The following is a 17626-nucleotide window of genomic DNA, read 5'->3' as shown; positions in this document are numbered from 1 at the left end:
TTGACAGGTGGTGCTAGTGTGGTAAAGGCAGTGAAGAAGCATACTGTGAGCTGGTAAACATGGATGTAAGTAGGGGAAGAACAATCACCATGTTTGTTAGAGTCAAGGATACACACAGTATGTTTTGATGGTCTACAGTGCCCCTTTAACTATGTGTTAGGTCTGTGATGTACCAGCACTCTGAACTATCCAAGGAATCAGCAAATACAGAAAAAGAAGAGTTACCTGATGAGGGTAAGCCGGTCTCTCTCTGAGGGATGATCATCCAGCCACTGAGAGTAACGGGCAATGGACCACTCTGCTCTCTGTAGGAGGGAGGCTCTGTTAGGTGGTACAGACTAAACACTCATCCCAGTCAATCTGGAGCCATCAAATCACTGACAATGACAGATTACTTTTTAGCTTTGTCCTAACCTATGTAATACAGTGTGTACAATGTCGTTTACTAGGTCAGAGAGTTGCAGTTTGTGTTCAGACCTGGTGAGGTGACTTGAGCTCAGAGGGGGCTCTGGTGAAGAGGAAGTGTAGCAGGGTACTGTAGGGGATCAGGTCACCCACAACTGGACTGCTGGCTATCAACTCGCTGGTCTGAAACAGCAGCGGCCTGCAACACAAAGACACACGTCACTGGTGTCTCCACCTTGCAGAGACATGACACCTACTTGACACAGATTTCATTACACTCACTTTACTACACGTGTTTTTTGATTCAAAATAACCAATCACTGTGGAAATTCAGCTCAAAGCAAGGATCATTCTCAAAAAGCAAAATAACATTTGATTTGAGTGAACCCTGTTCACACAGAGAAGTACTTAATTCACATTCTTGGTTAGATTCAAAAATGTAGCTTGTAGCTCACATTCACATTCACCACTAAGTTCCTGCCTCTAACTCCACAATATCATGTGAATTAATCAGATGTGAAGACACCAGTGGCTGTCTATGAGGTAAACTACACATACTGTGTATCATTAGCATTTTAAACACCAATTTTAAAATACCTTCTGAGATGACTGTTTCAATGGTGATGAGTCAGCTCCTTAAAGCAGCCTTCACTGAGCAAAATAACAACTCAAAACCCTTTTCTGCTCTTATGTGAATGTGGTTTGGGTAACCTGACCTTCACTAACCATCAGCTCCTGTTGAGAAGACTGCTACTAATAAAGAGGACAGAGGATTGTTATGAGTGCTGATCGTACACACCTGAAGGAGCGCAGCATTCTGTAAGGTTTCCCCAAATCAGACACTCTCCTGCACAGAGGACCCACTGCCATCTCCATCTGACACACACAGACATTTCAGTGTGAAGCCAGGCCAACTGTCCTGGTTACAAGAGATGAACTTAACATGGCGGAGGAGCAGAAAGGTCTTCCTCACCTGCGCAAAGTCAGCAGCCAGTCTCATCTTGCCGCCCTCTCCCAGCGGGCGCAGCAGGCTGGCGTGGCGGATGAACAGCTCGATGGCTTTCTGAGCAATGGACTCTGTGCTTTCGTAGATGAAGTCCACGCACTGGATGTGTCTGAAGTAGTCGGTCATCACTCTGGAGATGAAGCCCTGCAGCTCCTTCATGTAGAGGGAGCACGGAACATCGGGCTTATCGGGGGTAGACAGAGGCCTGCAACACACACACACACACACACACACACACACACACACACACACACACACACACACACATTACATAAATTACCAGAATTGCACACAAAATGTTTTGTGTTTGTGTTGCCATTTATAAAAGGTTACACTGCACCAAGGCACTATACACACTGATTTCTCAGAGTCACTTAATCAATGGTGTCTCTATAAAAAAAACTCCCTTCTCTACACTGTCTACATGTACCTGACTATTGTTTAAACATTTTTGTGAATTATATAACTATCCTTTAAATTAACTTTATGTTTGAATTAGTGGTGGGATTCTATAAAAAAATAATTAATTAAGTAATTAATTAATTGCATTTTAATCACATATCAATATTTGACACAAGAAGTAACATTTTTTTAATTCAAACAGATTTTGGTAGATGACTGAATCAATGAATAGACATATACATATGTTTAAACAACAACATCGTGTTTATTTATTCGTTTTTGTAAACTTCTGAAAGTGCTCTACAGTCCACTGCAATGCATTTCGCCAGTGAGCTTGTTCATTTGTCAGGACTTACTCATTTTGGCTCCGAAACCTGTCGTCTGGTCGACACTGCTTGTTAATACTAGAACCAACGTTAACGTTAGCTCTGGGTCTGTGCTCGCTGCTACATGTTTAGCATTAAACATATTAAGCAAATTAACGCATTACAGTCCCAGCCCTAGTTTGAATATAAAAAATTGATTGATTGATGATTATAATCATTTTATTTATGTAATACCCAAGTTTCAGTAGTGGTCCCAGACAAAATCAGGTAATTTAGAATCATAATCGCTATCAGTACCAGCCTCAAACATCTATTATCATGAGGTTAGGGCTAAGAGAGAAAAGTCCTTTTACTTTATACTGCACTACATTTATCTAACTTGTCACTATTTACTTTTCAAATAAAGATATTACATGAAAAACCCTAGAAAATAGAATACACTGTTACAGACTTTGACTTTTTGGCTTGTGACCCCTTACAACAAAAAATGCTTAGTTGGGTCCCTTACCAGACCCCAGACTGTGACTGGTTCCACCAAAGAGACATTTCCTCTTCTAAATAATTCTATGGTTTAATTTCAGTGAGTGAGTTTTAAGGCTAAAGAAGTGGAATCTTTTGCCTTTGGAGGGGCGGCTTGTTCTCTACGTTGGGGACCACTGGTCTAAACTACCCAGCAACAACTACTCAGCAGGCAGTCTGTGGGTGAGAAGAACTGTGAAGATGAGGCAAATCCACCCATTCGTTTCATTCTAGAGGCACCCAGTGCTGCTTACTGAACCACCAGAAAGGAGTGTCCCCAGAGCAGGGACCTCTGGGGGTCAAGGAAATAGTCCAGAGAAATTCAATCTAGTTCCTGGTTCCTTCAGTCAGAACACAGAGTCCCTGAAAATGTTTCTGCGGTGGAAACAGGCTACATGTTACTTACCCTGAAAAGTCTTCCTGGTGTAGAGTGATGATGATAGCCTCTATGGAGTCGCTCACTGACTGCAGGAGAGGCTGCACTGCGCTGCTCATCAGGGCCTGCACTCCCTGGATCAAAAAGAGGAAAACAAACAAACTGAATCCTGGGATGTGAAATTCTCTGAGGATGTACAGTAGAGATATCAGCAGACCAAAGGAGCAGACCTGACAGATCAGATCCAGATCCAGACCTGACAACTGCTACTGCGCATCCACAAAAACCAAATCACATTAACGACTGCTCGCTACCTGTGGCTATGGGCTCCCCTGTGTAGTCACAGGTGAGCAGCAGGTACATATATATACATGAGGTTTCATGGCTGATTTACATTTGAGATATGAGCAGCTGTGTGTATGTGTGTGTTGTCGTGTCTGCTGAGGAGAGCAGCATCTTTCCTCTGCTCCACAAACGGAAATTAAATATCTGATCCACTAGAGAGAGTGTGCCTGTGGGTTTGTGTCTCTGTGTGTGTGACAAGAATTTAAACCACAGCGGGCTACAGACAGTTTCCTATTTGGAAAAAAAAAAAAAAACTTCCCCTTTTCAACAAGTGTAGAAAAATAAAATGTGTGGATGAGTGCGTGGGTAACTGATGACTGATGTCTTCAAAAAAAAACAGGTGCAGAAAAATGTCTGAGGCAACGACATTCTGTGAACCTTGTGTGTGTCATGAGTCTCATGAATATCCTTAACTATGACTGTGTACATCAAAGATGACAGCTGGAGCCTCAGAATGCTTAGGGGTCATAAAAAATTGAAATGACTCAAACCTAGACAAACACATTTACATAAAAAGACTAAGACTTAAATAAATCAACCCATGTGCCTCAATTAACGCTGGAGAAAAAAATTGATACATAAACTTAAAAAGTAGGTCTTACACACTTAATAAAAGGCTCCACTGAGAATTTAATCAAATCAACTGTGCCAGTCCCAGTTTTCTAATTCACAGTTATGATGAAAGGATGTGAGTTTCAGGCCTTATGTAAACTGACCATTAAAATAATATACCCAAGAGAGTGATTACTGATTGATTTTTACAGCAGGTAAAAGACACAGTGCTAATATATGAGCCCTGCGGAGTGTGGATTTTCTACTGATGGACGTGCACTTAGGAAGCTTTGCTTCAAGAGAAATGTTACAGCACGTATGAGAATGAAAATGAAAATATATAACATTTTTTTTGCTGTGATACCTCCAAAGAAGAAGACAGGGCCTCTGCAGCAGCTGGTGGACAAAAACCCAAACCGGAAATAATCTGCAAATACAAAACACAGGAAGACAAAGGTTAAGAAAAAAAACTAAATTAGTTCATTAATAAACTTTATTTGTATGGCACCTTTTGTACACAAATGCAGCTCTATGTGTTCTATATCAAACTGTATAAAACATTGATGACTTCCATTAAAAGGTGACAAATGCACAACCATTATAGTGTAAGGTGATTTTATGTCAGATTTTAATGAGCTGCCTCTCTGTACTGCTGGTACCATTTAAAGCCATGACCATGACCTGTGGCACCATCTGGCAGAACACAAGGAGAGACAGTCACATATACCAAACTACAGAGCTGCGCTCTATTTATACAATACTAAAAACTATTAATACAATATTTAAATCAGTAGAGAGACAGAGGAGACAAGAGATGTAACAAATGTGTCTCTTTTGAGGGTAGAGCACTGGATATTTTCATCTTCATTGCCAGACACCATTTGATGCAGAGTCCATCAGGTGCCAAAATAAGCTGCTTCAAAACCAGTGTCAACCCCACCTGCACTAGACTAGTCAGCAGCTCTGGCCACGCTCCTTGCTAGAGGGTTTATTCTTCTAAATTAAAGTCACTGACACTCCACCTTTTACACTGGGCACTGTTAGGGTCAGATGCTGACTCGGGGGTAAATAGAAACTTCTTGCAAAGACCTGGGACCCTCAGAAAAGATAGTTTGTAAAGACACGTTTCTAAAAGAAAAAAACTGAAAAAGAGGCAGGAGGAGAGTGAAGGAAAAGGAATCAGCAACAGTAACTATAATTTCTATATTGTCCTCTTTTAATTTCAGATAGCTGTTATACATCTAAACTCTTTCAACAAATTGGACTGGAGCCATCAGGCACTGGAGAAAGCATATATAATGAAGAAAGAAGTGGACCAAGCATAGAGCCCTGTGAAACACCAACCCTGTGAAATAAGTAAGAAACCAGAGAGAGAGCTTTTCAAGTAATATCAACTAAATGTATTTGTTTTCCCTCCCTCACTGTTCCACAGCCTATATTTGTCTCTTCATCCCTCCCCCCACCTACCTGGAATAAACCCTCACTCTGTTTTCACACAGTAAAAATTTAAAGCCTTGAGGTTTAATATTTAATGCTGGAGTAATCTGTTTTTTATGCTATTAATCAGCTGGGTTGTTGTACCATGACATACCATACAACTTTAATGGAGGAGGCTGAGAGAACACACTGCACCCTGACTGCTTTCCCTTTTATCCCTGTTTAATTTCTCCAGCTTCCTTTCACATACATGTGTGCTTGCGTACCATGTAACATCTCTGTGCATTAGAAAGGTAATGTAGTGTGAGCTATTGTGTGTGCTACACTGAAGCAGTCACTGCCACACACTGTAGAATACAGTGTGTCTTTAATGCACAGGTATTGAGAAACACACTAAAAATAACATAATCATGAGCTGCAGGAGAGATGTAACAATTTTGCTTCTTTGTGCAGCAGAGAAACAGGCAGTATTTCTTCCTACCTTGGCGACAGCCTGCTGCAGACGGTAGAGGGAGTTGACAACAGCAACATTCCTCCTCTGGCCCTCTGTTAATGGACCAATCACCTGACTGGCATCACCCTGAGTACACAACTGCAGACAGAGGAAGGTCTGATTGGTCGACTGATTGATTGAAAGGAGACACACGGGGAAGCAGTGCATGCTATACACACAGGATACATAAAACAGGAACAACTGCAACTGCAATACAGAACTGCATTCTTTCCAGAATTTCCAGAAGTAGTCAATGTTGATGGCTAATTACAAACACAGTAACAAGATCAGGTGCAGATAGGTGCTGAAAGAAACATGATGAAAAAGGACGCTTTTTAATTCAGAATTTTAGAATTGCACCAATATGCGTGCACACACACACACACACACGCTGCTGTACACACCAGCTGTTCAGACTTGACGCAGAAGAGTTGGACGGTCTTGGCAGCATTCTTGGCCACAGCCAGGGAGAGATCTGGATCTACCGATGCTACATTCAGCTCACTGCAAACAAACAAACAAACAAATACATGAGACAGATTTTCCATTCCATTTAAATAATATAACCTGGCTGCAACCTATACACCATGCTCATACTTAAACTGTAGCTGCTTTTTATCAACATGATTCATCTCATGTTTTTAACATACAGGTACTGACTACGCAAGTATCTGCAGGTTAGGGAGATACCAATGAATTTTTCGTTCACAAAGATGGACGGACGCTAGAGGGACTTTATTGATGAGCACTGCACTAACAATGTCTAATTACTGGAAAAGCCCCACACATTAAAGGTGCCTTCTCAGGTTGAATGGGACAACAGGCAGCATGTAATAGGTACATGAAAAACGGAAGGGTTGGAAGTTTAAAATGACATTTTTGTATCTAAGGCCTCAACATGCTTCATGCATGCTTATTGGATTGTCGCACAGCATCTGAAACCCCCTTTTTGTAACTTTCCACAACAACCGGCCAAGTGTAATGTGATTCTCTTATGTCATTCTGCACAGAGTTACTGTCAGTGTGTGCACAACTCATGTTATGCTTTCTGTGCCTTCTACTAGTGTGGCCACTCTGAGCAGCTATTAACAGTTCAAACCTAACATGTGCTGGGAGTAAGATGTGAGGAAAAGATACTACATTTTATAAATTCTTGAGCAAGAAATATTTTGGAGGATAAAGCAATAGCTGTTAAACATGTCAACACACAGTTGAGTGACAGGAAGTAGCAGCAGAGGCATTGCTGAATGATTTTGTCAGGGATCCAAATTGGCATGTGCTGTACGTGCCTGCTGATGGTCTTGATGATGCTGTCCAGCTCATCATTGGAGGGTGGGTTGCGGCCGCCCATAGGGAACACGAGGTTGATCGGATCAAACAGGCGAGAGAGGGACTTGGAGAGGTAGGCTGCCTCGTACGGCTGCAGAGAGTCCTTCAGAGCCTTCTCTGGGCTGCACACACACACACACAGATTGACACAAAATCAAAAAAGAGGCACAATGTACAAATGAAACTGATGTGTTGAACAGAAATTTACAGACAAGAAATGTATGAGAAATTATCGTAACGTGTACGTGTAGTAAGGTGGAAATAGGAAACAGATACAGCCATTTATTGTTCCTTTCACTCAGCAACAATACACCACAACAACAGAAACGTCACTGTATCTTTTTCAGCATTTCATCATGGTATCATGATAGATGCTGAATTTTAAAACAATAATACATATAACATCCTCAGAGGTTTAATTGCTCTGTTTAAACCTCAGACATACATGGAAGCAAAATGCCCTCAGTCTAATACTATTCAGTGCAGACATCATACCAGAGGTGTGTGTTTGTTTTTGTGTGCTTTGTGTGTGTGTATTGCATTCATCATGAATATCTCACTGTGACTGAGGAGAAGAACAGTACAAGAGTTTATTCTTAGGTTGCATCAATGTATTTTGGATGTGAGATTAACAGGTCTCTGGAGCTTTATGTCAGTAAAGAGAACTGTGAGGATACTTTTGAGAAAGTGTAGACAAATGTTTACTAAATGTACAAACTTCTCTAAACTCCTTTCTTCCAGCCTTGGCTGTGTCTGTCTCTGTATCATCCCTCATTCACTTCTCCCTATACAACAGACACACAGTTTACATAGTTTAATCTATAGTGAGCAGTACAGATTTCCAGCTCTTAAGAATTATTGTAATTTTGCATCCACTCTGACAGTTCTAAATGATTTTGGACACCCTCCTGTTCGTTTTGCTATGTATTGGGCTGTAGTTAAGAGTTTAGTCTGCATGGTAGCAATTTAAAGTACTTTATCTCAAAAGGACCTGACAAGTTCAACAAATGTTTGTTGACTCGTTTACCAAACTGCATCTAAACAAACAAAACACAAATATGCATCCATCATGTTTCCATCCTGGTTCACAGCAAACAAAATAACACGCAGGTGTGATCACACCCCGGAGTGATTCTGATTGAGTGGGCTCACCTGTAGTCCTGTTTGCCATGCGTGAACAGGTCCTGGCTGTCCGTCTCTGTGGCTGTGATGTCCAGAGATGCGTCCATGCCTCCGCTGCTCGTCAGAGCTCCCTGCAGACTGGTGCTATACTGCTGCAGGCGGCGCCACAGTTCATTGTACAGTCGCAGCAGTTTAGGATACTCGCCTTCAAATGCCTGCTTCAGAAAGAACGAGGCTAGAAAGAAAAAAAAAAGATTACATTTAATTACATGTGACAGTGAGGAATGACCAAAGTAAAAAGTGAAAGACCCCTCATTCCACGCTACACTCATAGTGACGAACCCACAGAGAATTATCAGGTCCACTCAAAATTAGAGACTAAGTGGTGAAGAAGAACATTTAGCAGCTAAAGAGCCAGGTATTTCTCTCAGGACTTTATATATTTAACCATCAGGTGGCCAGAAACACAACTCCAAAACACACCTCACATCTTCTCTTTATTCTGCAGCACTTAAGTGGTCAAAAAATAATTCAATGCAGCTTTGATGACATGTCTATGCTTTAAACTGCAATAAAAAATATATTCTTTTTATGGTTACAACACTATCTAAACAACAACTGTCTGCTTACACTAGCACCCTCATCCCATTCCCAAACAAAACAGAGTAGAAGCATTTATGAATATCTAATCTCCTTTTTTCCCTATTCTGATTCTATAATGCTCAGATCTGCTTGTGCTGGTGCTGATTTCCTCTGTGGTTATCTAATGTTTTTTCTTAAGGCATGTGCTGCAGTAGTGTCTATAGGGCCTATACTCTTGCCCATGTTTTCTTTCACTTTTTTGCTAACTGCTTACTGGACCTCTTAAGTAAAACTCTTCTTTTCAAGTATAAGAAAATCTAATCTAAATCTAATCGCCCGTATAGAATACGGCCACTGAGAGGGGAGAGAGAGGGCGGGAGAGAGAGAGAGAGAGAGAGAGGGCTGGAAATAAGTGAGAAGTGCACAGAACATTTCCTGTCAGACAATTTTACAGAGACATAGAAAGGTGAGAAAGAGGAAAAAGACTGGTTTCACTTTTTCCAGTGGAAATACGCCAGCTTCTGAAAGTATTCAGACCCCTTCGTTTTTTGCACATTTTACTGTGTTGTTGATTTAATTTTAAATTGACCAAATTTACATTTTTCATCAATCCAGACTCAGTGACCCATGATGAGAAATGTTTGCAAATTTATTAAAAATCAAAATTTCTCATTCACAACAAAGGGGTCACTGAAGGGGTCTGAATATTCTCTGTATTTCAGATAGAAAATATTACTGTTTTTCTGCATGATTTTAACTTCTCCATGTAAGTTAGAATAAAGAAGACATGACACAAGAAGCTGCTGGTGTGAGATAAAGAGGCAGGCAGAGAGGCAATAATGACAGCATTAAATCCAAGTCCAGCAGCTTGGAAAAATAGAATGGAGGTAGAAAAGGGAAAAAGGTAACAAGTACAGCTTTGATACAGGAACATTAAGGCTCTGAGAAGGAGAGAGGATTTGTGAAAACATGAGAGTAAGACAGACACTTGATGTTGGAAGTAAAAGCTTGATAGCCATGTGGCTCCAGAGGGAGCTATGTGAAGTCTGATGTCTTCAAAATCACTTGAGTTGGCATCAGTTGAGTCTGATGACTACAAGTTAAAAAAAATCTGTCTGTGGTTAGATAGAGAATAAGGAGATAAAGGAATTTGTGGAATAAAAAAAGACAGCATGGGTGGTTCTGCAGCATCAGTTTGAAACGGTCCACAGTACTTGAGCCCAACATTGTTATATCAATAAGAGAAGCACTGAGTATCATCATTTCATCAGTCACGACAAAGAGTGAAAGAAGAGGAGTGAGGAAAAGAGAAGGGAAACCGAGGACAATCAGTACCACAGAGGCTTTTACATGCCTCTGTATTACTTACATGTAAACAAATTCATCAACCAGCCTCATTAATTTTTTTCTTCACTACATATCTTACATGCACACACACACAAAAACACAAACACTCTGCAGGTTTTTCATAAAAGTGTGAATATGAAGCCAAGTATGTTAGCGAGCAGCCAAAACGCGCCTCTCCTGTTCTCACTTTGTTATTCCAAGCAATCAGACAACTCTCTGCTGAAATGCCTCCATGCAGCATGTGTGAGAGTGTGTGAGTGAGTGTGTGTGTGTGTGTGTGAGAGAGAGAGAGAGAGAAATTACTGTTTGCATAATTAAGTCTTTCTTTCCTCTGAGTCCACCCCTTAGAAACCTGAAAAAAAAAACCTTTTAAAGGGGGGGATTGGGGGGGTGGGGTTGCTGCTTTGTTTCACAGCTGACTATAGAGAGACTCTGATTTGATGGAGAACTAGAGAGGGACAATATAGGAGATGAAACAACAATCAGCTCCAAATTGAACAGGTTCTAAGAAGCACTTAGCTCCAAAATGATTAACCTCTCTTATTGATGCCTGTGACACCATCACTGACTTAACTTTGGGATGCACTGTAGCTCCCTTACTCATGTTGGAATGTGTGGATGCAATTTTCCAAACTGTTGACAAAGGCAAATGCATTCATTTTAAGAAAAGATGGCAAAACCACCAGTGTGTCTCAGAAATGTTCGGTCGCTGCATGCTATTATAAATAAGAGGAAAGTCAAGCCAGTACAAGAGCATGAGTGAGCTAACATTAGATCCACACAGGCAGCCTGAGCAGATATTTTCACCTCTTGAGTAGGAAGATGTAGGAATACTCTCCAATTTCTAAATTAGTTGCTCTCAACTGTGGATTAATGCTGATATCACAGAGAGTCACTGGTAGAGTTCTAATTACATTTCACAACTTATAATGAAACAAATATTTACATAGAAGCAACTATATCATAAATGTGCTACACATAGTGTACTGCACAGAACAGAAAACACATACCAAAAATAGTCACTGCTATTCAAAACATTTGATTTAATCTTTTTGTCAAAGTTGGAATTAAGCAGTGGATTAATGCAATCCTCAATACGAGGCAGCAGAGAGCTCCCATCACTCCATGAACAACAGGCTGCTTATTACTTGCAGCCCCATTGATTTCCTGCTGTTAACTGAGCTCTTGTTACAGCCTGATGATTACAGCTCACTAAATGAAGCCTCCCACTAGGTGTTTGTGCTACTGGCGGTGCAGCAGCCATCTACAGTCTGAGAGAGAAACACCCTTGGAGTAATGAATCTTCGCTATGAAGTAGCAGTTTTGATATTTAAAGTTCCAGTGGCAGCTGAGACTAAGGGTCAAGAAAAGGACCAATCTTACCTTCCGTAGCTCTGTGAAACTCCTCACTCAGTGTGTTGGTTACATCAGTCCAGAAGTTATAGAGGATATCAGGCTGACCATCCTGTTATCAGGTGGACACAAGAGAAACACACTTATTACCTGGTGAAGATGTCTTTAAGTCTCTAAAATTACATTATGTTGTGTTGATGATGGTCCAACAATTTAACATCCAATTTTCTTTCACATTTTTGACTGTTCTGGCTGACCCATCTGCTGGCTATACACACCTGTCACTGCCACTTGAGAATGCTGATATTATTGCACCTGTGACTCAAAATTAGGCTTAATATTGTCTGAAGTTTCAAGACTAATCTCAGAATTTGAATACAATACAGCAAAATGAATGAGAAAATTAACTAAGACAGAGATATAGACAGAGAAATCTAGCATTGTTTTTGTGCTTTCAAGCAGACTGAAATCAGGTCTCAGGATAGTAACTACACTCCAATGCAATAAATGATGATTTATTATTTAGCTGGAGTAAGCACTCACTGAAATCTGTGTTCATGTGTTCAGCTAAAGTGAAATAAACAAGATTTTTTTTTAATTCCAACAAATAATCCTGAATAACAACTGCAATTTCAAATCACAATGATCAGTGTCTATCGTGTATCAATGTGTGCTCAGTGCAGATCTTTCACCTTCTGCGTGAATACTGGACAGACTAAACTCAAAGCCTGTGAAAAAAAACACTGTTCTGTGTAAGTTGTAATGGAGAAGAAAAAGAGCAGTAAGTGCTGTCAGATAGACACAGACACCAACACGCAATCACAGTTCAACACACAGAGCCTGACTAAGGGAAGTGCTTTAATTATTTAATGGGATTGGACATGTGTGTCTGTGTTTTCTCCTCTAATCCTCCATTAGAGAAGCCTGCTGCATGCTCTGCTGCCCAGCTGTCTGACCTCTTCTCCTGACATCCACTACATCCTCACTTCCTCCGCCCTCTGCACCTTTACTTTTTCCTCAGTGATTCCGTTTCTTTCTTTCTTAATGCACTGACTGCGTGTGAGAGAAACAGTGCAGGTTTTTTTTCTGGCTTGGTCCCTCAGCTCCAATAAAGGGAAATCATAATGCTACAGTATACTGTGATGTTTTAGACAACAGGGGTTCTTTTCAGCTTTGTGTAAACTTCAGGCCATGTAGTGTAGCCTCAGAACAATGTAATTAATGTAAGAATAAGAATCTTGTAATTTGGGATTTCTACAAATGAGGGGCCCAGACCTGAAGCAACATCTCAAACAGTATTTAGACTTGTAGGGGCTTAACAAATCAGGGAGCCTGATCACACTAAGGTCTAGAAACCAGCAGTAACATCAGAAAATCAATTGCAAAACTGACAGGGAACCAGAGCCTGGCAGCAGGGACTGGAGTAATATAACCCAATCTCTTAGCGTGTGTTAATAGCCTAACAGCGACATTCTGCATTTTGCAGTAGCATGGGAGATATTCCTCCTGCTGAGAGCTGAATGAAACGGGTTAAATTATCAAACTTGGAGGGGAGAGAACTTGAAGCATGACTGATCTTCTTCAGGTCTGTTCATCATGTCTAACTACCAATGCTTTTACTGAATGTTAAAGTAGAGAAGTGTGTTTTTCTCTCTCTGTAAGATGTGTGGGTGGTGAGTTAATTGCTATCACATGAAGGAACGTGATTGAGGGGAGGAGAAAACAAGTGAACTTGTGGGGAAAAAAGCAGTGCAGGAGAGTGTACTAACCTGTGTAAGTATGTGTATCCCCTTGGGGGTAGGTGTAACAGCTATTTCTGAACCTGATGTTTGTGTGTTTACGCTCCACTACACTCCCAATTACTTTATACAAAAAAAATTATCCTTCCTATAATGAATTACAGCTCATTTATCACAGGCCACATCTCAGGTGCCTGAATGCTTCTCTTCATCTCCTTCTCCCTTTGTAATTTACAGACACAGATTGGATACCTCTAACATACTTGGATGCGATGACTGTTGTAACTGCTAACAGTACAACTACGTGTCTGTTCATTTTTCTGTGTACACATGACACTCTTGTCCATGACAGTGAGGAGTGACAGTGCAGCTGCACTGCTGAGGAACCTTGCATTTACACATGTCATTAGGTCTCCAACTCACACCTCCATCTCTGGGTAATTGGTGAGAGCTTTGTTTCCATAGTAACAGTCTCCCCACTCTGATTTGTACAACTAGGTTTTTGTGGAGGTAAGAGAGTGAGACACTGATGATGGTCATGATGATGTGTTAATGACTGCCATGATAACTACTGATACTACCACTACTATTTTTTAAGCGAGCTGGTGGCTGTTGTTGCTGTTTCTGTCAATTTCTCTTTCTTTCTTTCTTTCTTTCTATCTTTCTCTCTTTTCTCTGAGGAGAACTGCCTACCCATTAACAAAAAGTATAGCACTTAACATTTAACAAAATTTGAAAACTAATGTAATAATTTTTACATATTTCACCTCAAACTGCTCTACATCACCTTAACAGGTCAGGTTCCAACTTTTCTTTGCCGTTCAATGGATTGAAATGAATTGTATTTGAATTTCTAATTTTTTCTTTTAAATCACTTGATACTCAAAGCTATCCTGAGGCTGAATCACCAACTGTGTAAAGCCAGCAGCTTGTGGTCTTGGTGTAATTGGTGTAATTAATGGCAAATTTGCTACAAATGTTATAAAGTTGCATCACTGAACTACAATACAATAAATGAATAAATAATTTGGTAATGTCTAGTCTGCCTTGTAATTGTTTCCAAATTGCAGCTGTAATTAGTACTGTTAAAGCAAACCCAGAGCATGGTGCAAACCCACCTTACTGATCTCATCTATGAAGCACACATGACTGACAGGGTCTCTCTTCTTCATCAGAACCTTCTGGAGATGCTGCACCTGTGAACATGCAGCAAAGAAAGCTTCATACCTAATTCATCAGCCCCCTGTCTTGCTTTTAGTTTTAAATGATTCAACACTCTGGATGCGCAGTAAGTTAGTTTTAGCTGTGTACCTGTCTGCACGCGGCACATATCTGGTCCATCAGTTTCTCCAGGTTGGTCCACAGAGCGGCACGGAAAGCTGCCGTGTTCCCTGGCGTCGGCAGCACTGCTCTGCCTGGAGCACCTGGAAGGGAGAAAGTCACTATTTTTAAGGGTTTTGGTTTTTTTTAATGATTCCTGTGAAACTAGTGCTATCATCGCATTAATTGCCAGTCTTTCCCATTACCTCACATTTCTAGCCGATACAGATGCAGGAACACAGTAAGATGAGCTTTTATCCCCCCCCCGCCCAGATATTCTAATTGAACATTTTATTAAAGCTTTAGTCCAGTGTTAGTCTATATTTTTCTTATTGTCATCAAACCAAATCCAAATCAGCAATGTCTATCTCTCAATACTTTGACTTCCTTTCCCTGATTGTAGCTCTCAGCTCAAAAGCTCATTACTTCCTAAATCTTAAAAAAATAAGTCAAAATTAAGTATTTTCATTTTCACTGCTGGTCATTGCAGTTTTTAGTAAACATTAGTCAAACTGGATTAAATACAGCATTTATTGGGGACTATTTTCAGTGGTGGAATAATCCACATTTGGTGCTCTAGAGAGTATTTTTAGCAGCAGGATGGTGGGTGTGGGATTGAGTCAAAATAAATTACAGTGTGTGTTCATGTCAATGAAGAAACATGTCACCCAGTGATGGAGTGTGGCTCACAGGACAACAGTGGAGCTTTATGGCACAGAGGAATAAAACATATCAGACTTTGATACACCCACAGTAGCTGTTAGGAGGACACATTCATTTTTGGTCTGCACATGGGATCACCACACTTCACCTGAAAGATTTTGGTTTTTGAAAAGGTCAAGATATATATATTCTTATCACAATTTATTAAGAAATAATCCCGAGAAAAAAGAACCTTTTAGCTGTGTGCATTAATTAGAACAAGTGGCTGCTACATCAGAGCCATGAAAATAACACACGCCCTCCAGCCAGAATTGACTATTCTCTGTGGCCATGGTATAATAATCTATTTTGGATCAAGCCAACTGATGAACTAGGTCAAATTATAGAATGCAATTGTCTTTCATCTTTCAGAAATGAGGACAATGTATTCAGTGTGTGTGTTCACTAAAATACTTTGTTAATACAGAGACACGTCCACATCCTCCTCGGGCCTCACCTCTGGGGTTGGTCGGCTGTGTCAGGCCCTTGATGTCCAGAGCGCTTGTGATGTTGTCCTGTATGGTGGTGCGATAACCCCCCACCACGCTGCCAATGGTCTCTCTTAAACTTCCCAGGTTATAGAAGACCTGCAGGGCCGTGCCAACCTGAGTCGGATTCTGACCGACAAAAAGAAAAAAGGCAGACAGGGAGAATTGTGGTTGGTGGCTGTCCACGGTGCTGTTTTCATACAGAATGAAATCAACTTAATTCATCTGGCAGTTTCACAGACAAAACACCCAGTTTGTCATCAAGTACAGAGGTGACAGCAGCAGCTAAAAATACACCTTACATGGATTTAATGAGAGAGAGCTGTGAATATGTAGCAGGGCAAAGTCAAGACAAGAAAAACAGAGCTAGGGAGAGAAGAGAAGAGGAGAGGAGAGGAAGAAGAAAGAAGAGAAGAGGTGGTAAAATACATAAATAGCACAGCTGAACTTTGCACCGACTCAGACTATGTTTATTTTCACTATATATGCCTCAAAGCATACTTCTCTTTGAGTTCTATTATTTTCCTAATGAGGAAACCTCTTGTATTCAGTGCAGCATGAACCAGCTGAAGCCAACATGTAGCAGCATCAGAGGAGCTAAATGTTGAAACACTCGTGATTCCGGCTGTCGCAGTCTGAGTTATAGAAAAGATTGTTGTTTCAAGCTGAATGGAGCTTAGTCAGTAAATTGATTAGCAGATTGACAGAAGATGGCAGCTGTTTTTATTGCTGTTTATCTTTATAGTAAAGGAGCTAAAATTCTCCAGTCAGCTTCTCCACTGTGGGGATTTGCTGCCTTTATATAATGAATTTAATATCTTTAGGTTTTGGACAGTTGGTTAGACAAAACATGCACATCACTTTGGGCTCTGGGATACTGTGATGGCAGTATTCATAAAGCAAAACAATGGACAAAGTAAGAAAACAATGACAGATCAATGGATAATAAAAATGATGCAGCCTTTTTTGTTTTTCCACACAATGAAAGAGCGGTGGAGTGGGAATAACAAGGCAGTCTTCTTTCTTCGATCTTAAGAGACTGATGCGTCTCACTGCTGTATTCATCACTCAAAATCAGAATGTCAAATCATAGGTGAAGACAAAGAACTGTAGCACGTGTTACTTTTGTTGTTTGTTATGTGTTTGGTTCTCTATAGCCTTGCAAAGCTCACGTCACTTCATTCACTGAAGTCTGAGATATATTTTCTTACATGGCCCATTCCCACCAGGAAAAGAAACTAGAATTAAGACCTAGTGGTTGTATGCCTCTGCCAGCCACTCCAGTTGCAGTTAATTAATGTGTGGATTCTTGCATTATGGCCAAAAATGTGTTTTTGTGAGGTCACAGTGACATTGATCTTTGACCACCAAAATCTAGTCAGTTCATCCTTGAGTGAGGCGTTACTGAAATATCATGCTCACGAGAATGGGATGGACGAACATACACACAAACCTACGGACGGAAGGAAACCTGAAAACATGGCCGACGCAGAGGGAGAAGAAGACACAGATGAAAAGTTAGGAAAGCCAAAATTAAAAATCCAACAGCTAGACCAAAATTAAATTAATTATATATAAATTAAATTAAAGATATAGTTTGACATTGTGAAGAATATGCTAATTCGTTTTCTTATCCAGAGTTAGACAAGCCGTGTGCTGCAGTGGTTAAAAAGAGTTGTTCATTTAAAGGGAGTTTGGAAAGGCAACAGGTCAGATTATCTGAGCACTCCCCGGAATTACTGACTGATTCAGATTTCTGCCACTGGACTCAATTGATTTGCTA

The 17626-nt window shown here is 40.5% G+C and overlaps 1 protein-coding gene across 1 annotated transcript in view; it reads right to left on the bottom strand.

Annotated features, from left to right (window-relative positions):
* Window positions 1-17626, bottom strand: part of cog5 (component of oligomeric golgi complex 5) — a 50556-nt gene that overhangs the window by 1401 nt on the left and 31529 nt on the right. Inside the window, exons 8-21 of the mRNA XM_051077598.1 lie at window positions 15813-15972; window positions 14645-14757; window positions 14452-14529; window positions 11625-11706; window positions 8343-8547; window positions 7147-7312; window positions 6266-6361; window positions 5850-5960; window positions 4296-4358; window positions 3065-3168; window positions 1379-1616; window positions 1205-1281; window positions 478-604; window positions 226-305 (exon numbers count right to left, since the gene is read on the bottom strand). Coding sequence (XP_050933555.1) covers window positions 226-305; window positions 478-604; window positions 1205-1281; window positions 1379-1616; window positions 3065-3168; window positions 4296-4358; window positions 5850-5960; window positions 6266-6361; window positions 7147-7312; window positions 8343-8547; window positions 11625-11706; window positions 14452-14529; window positions 14645-14757; window positions 15813-15972 — 1700 coding nt within the window. The remainder of the gene's footprint in view (window positions 1-225; window positions 306-477; window positions 605-1204; window positions 1282-1378; window positions 1617-3064; window positions 3169-4295; window positions 4359-5849; window positions 5961-6265; window positions 6362-7146; window positions 7313-8342; window positions 8548-11624; window positions 11707-14451; window positions 14530-14644; window positions 14758-15812; window positions 15973-17626) is intronic.

The sequence above is a fragment of the Lates calcarifer genome, linkage group LG18 (assembly GCF_001640805.2).
Source record: "Lates calcarifer isolate ASB-BC8 linkage group LG18, TLL_Latcal_v3, whole genome shotgun sequence".
Classification (NCBI taxonomy): domain Eukaryota; kingdom Metazoa; phylum Chordata; class Actinopteri; family Centropomidae; genus Lates; species Lates calcarifer.
Note: the sequence above shows the minus strand (reverse complement) of the source record. Positions and strands in the feature narration are given on the sequence as shown.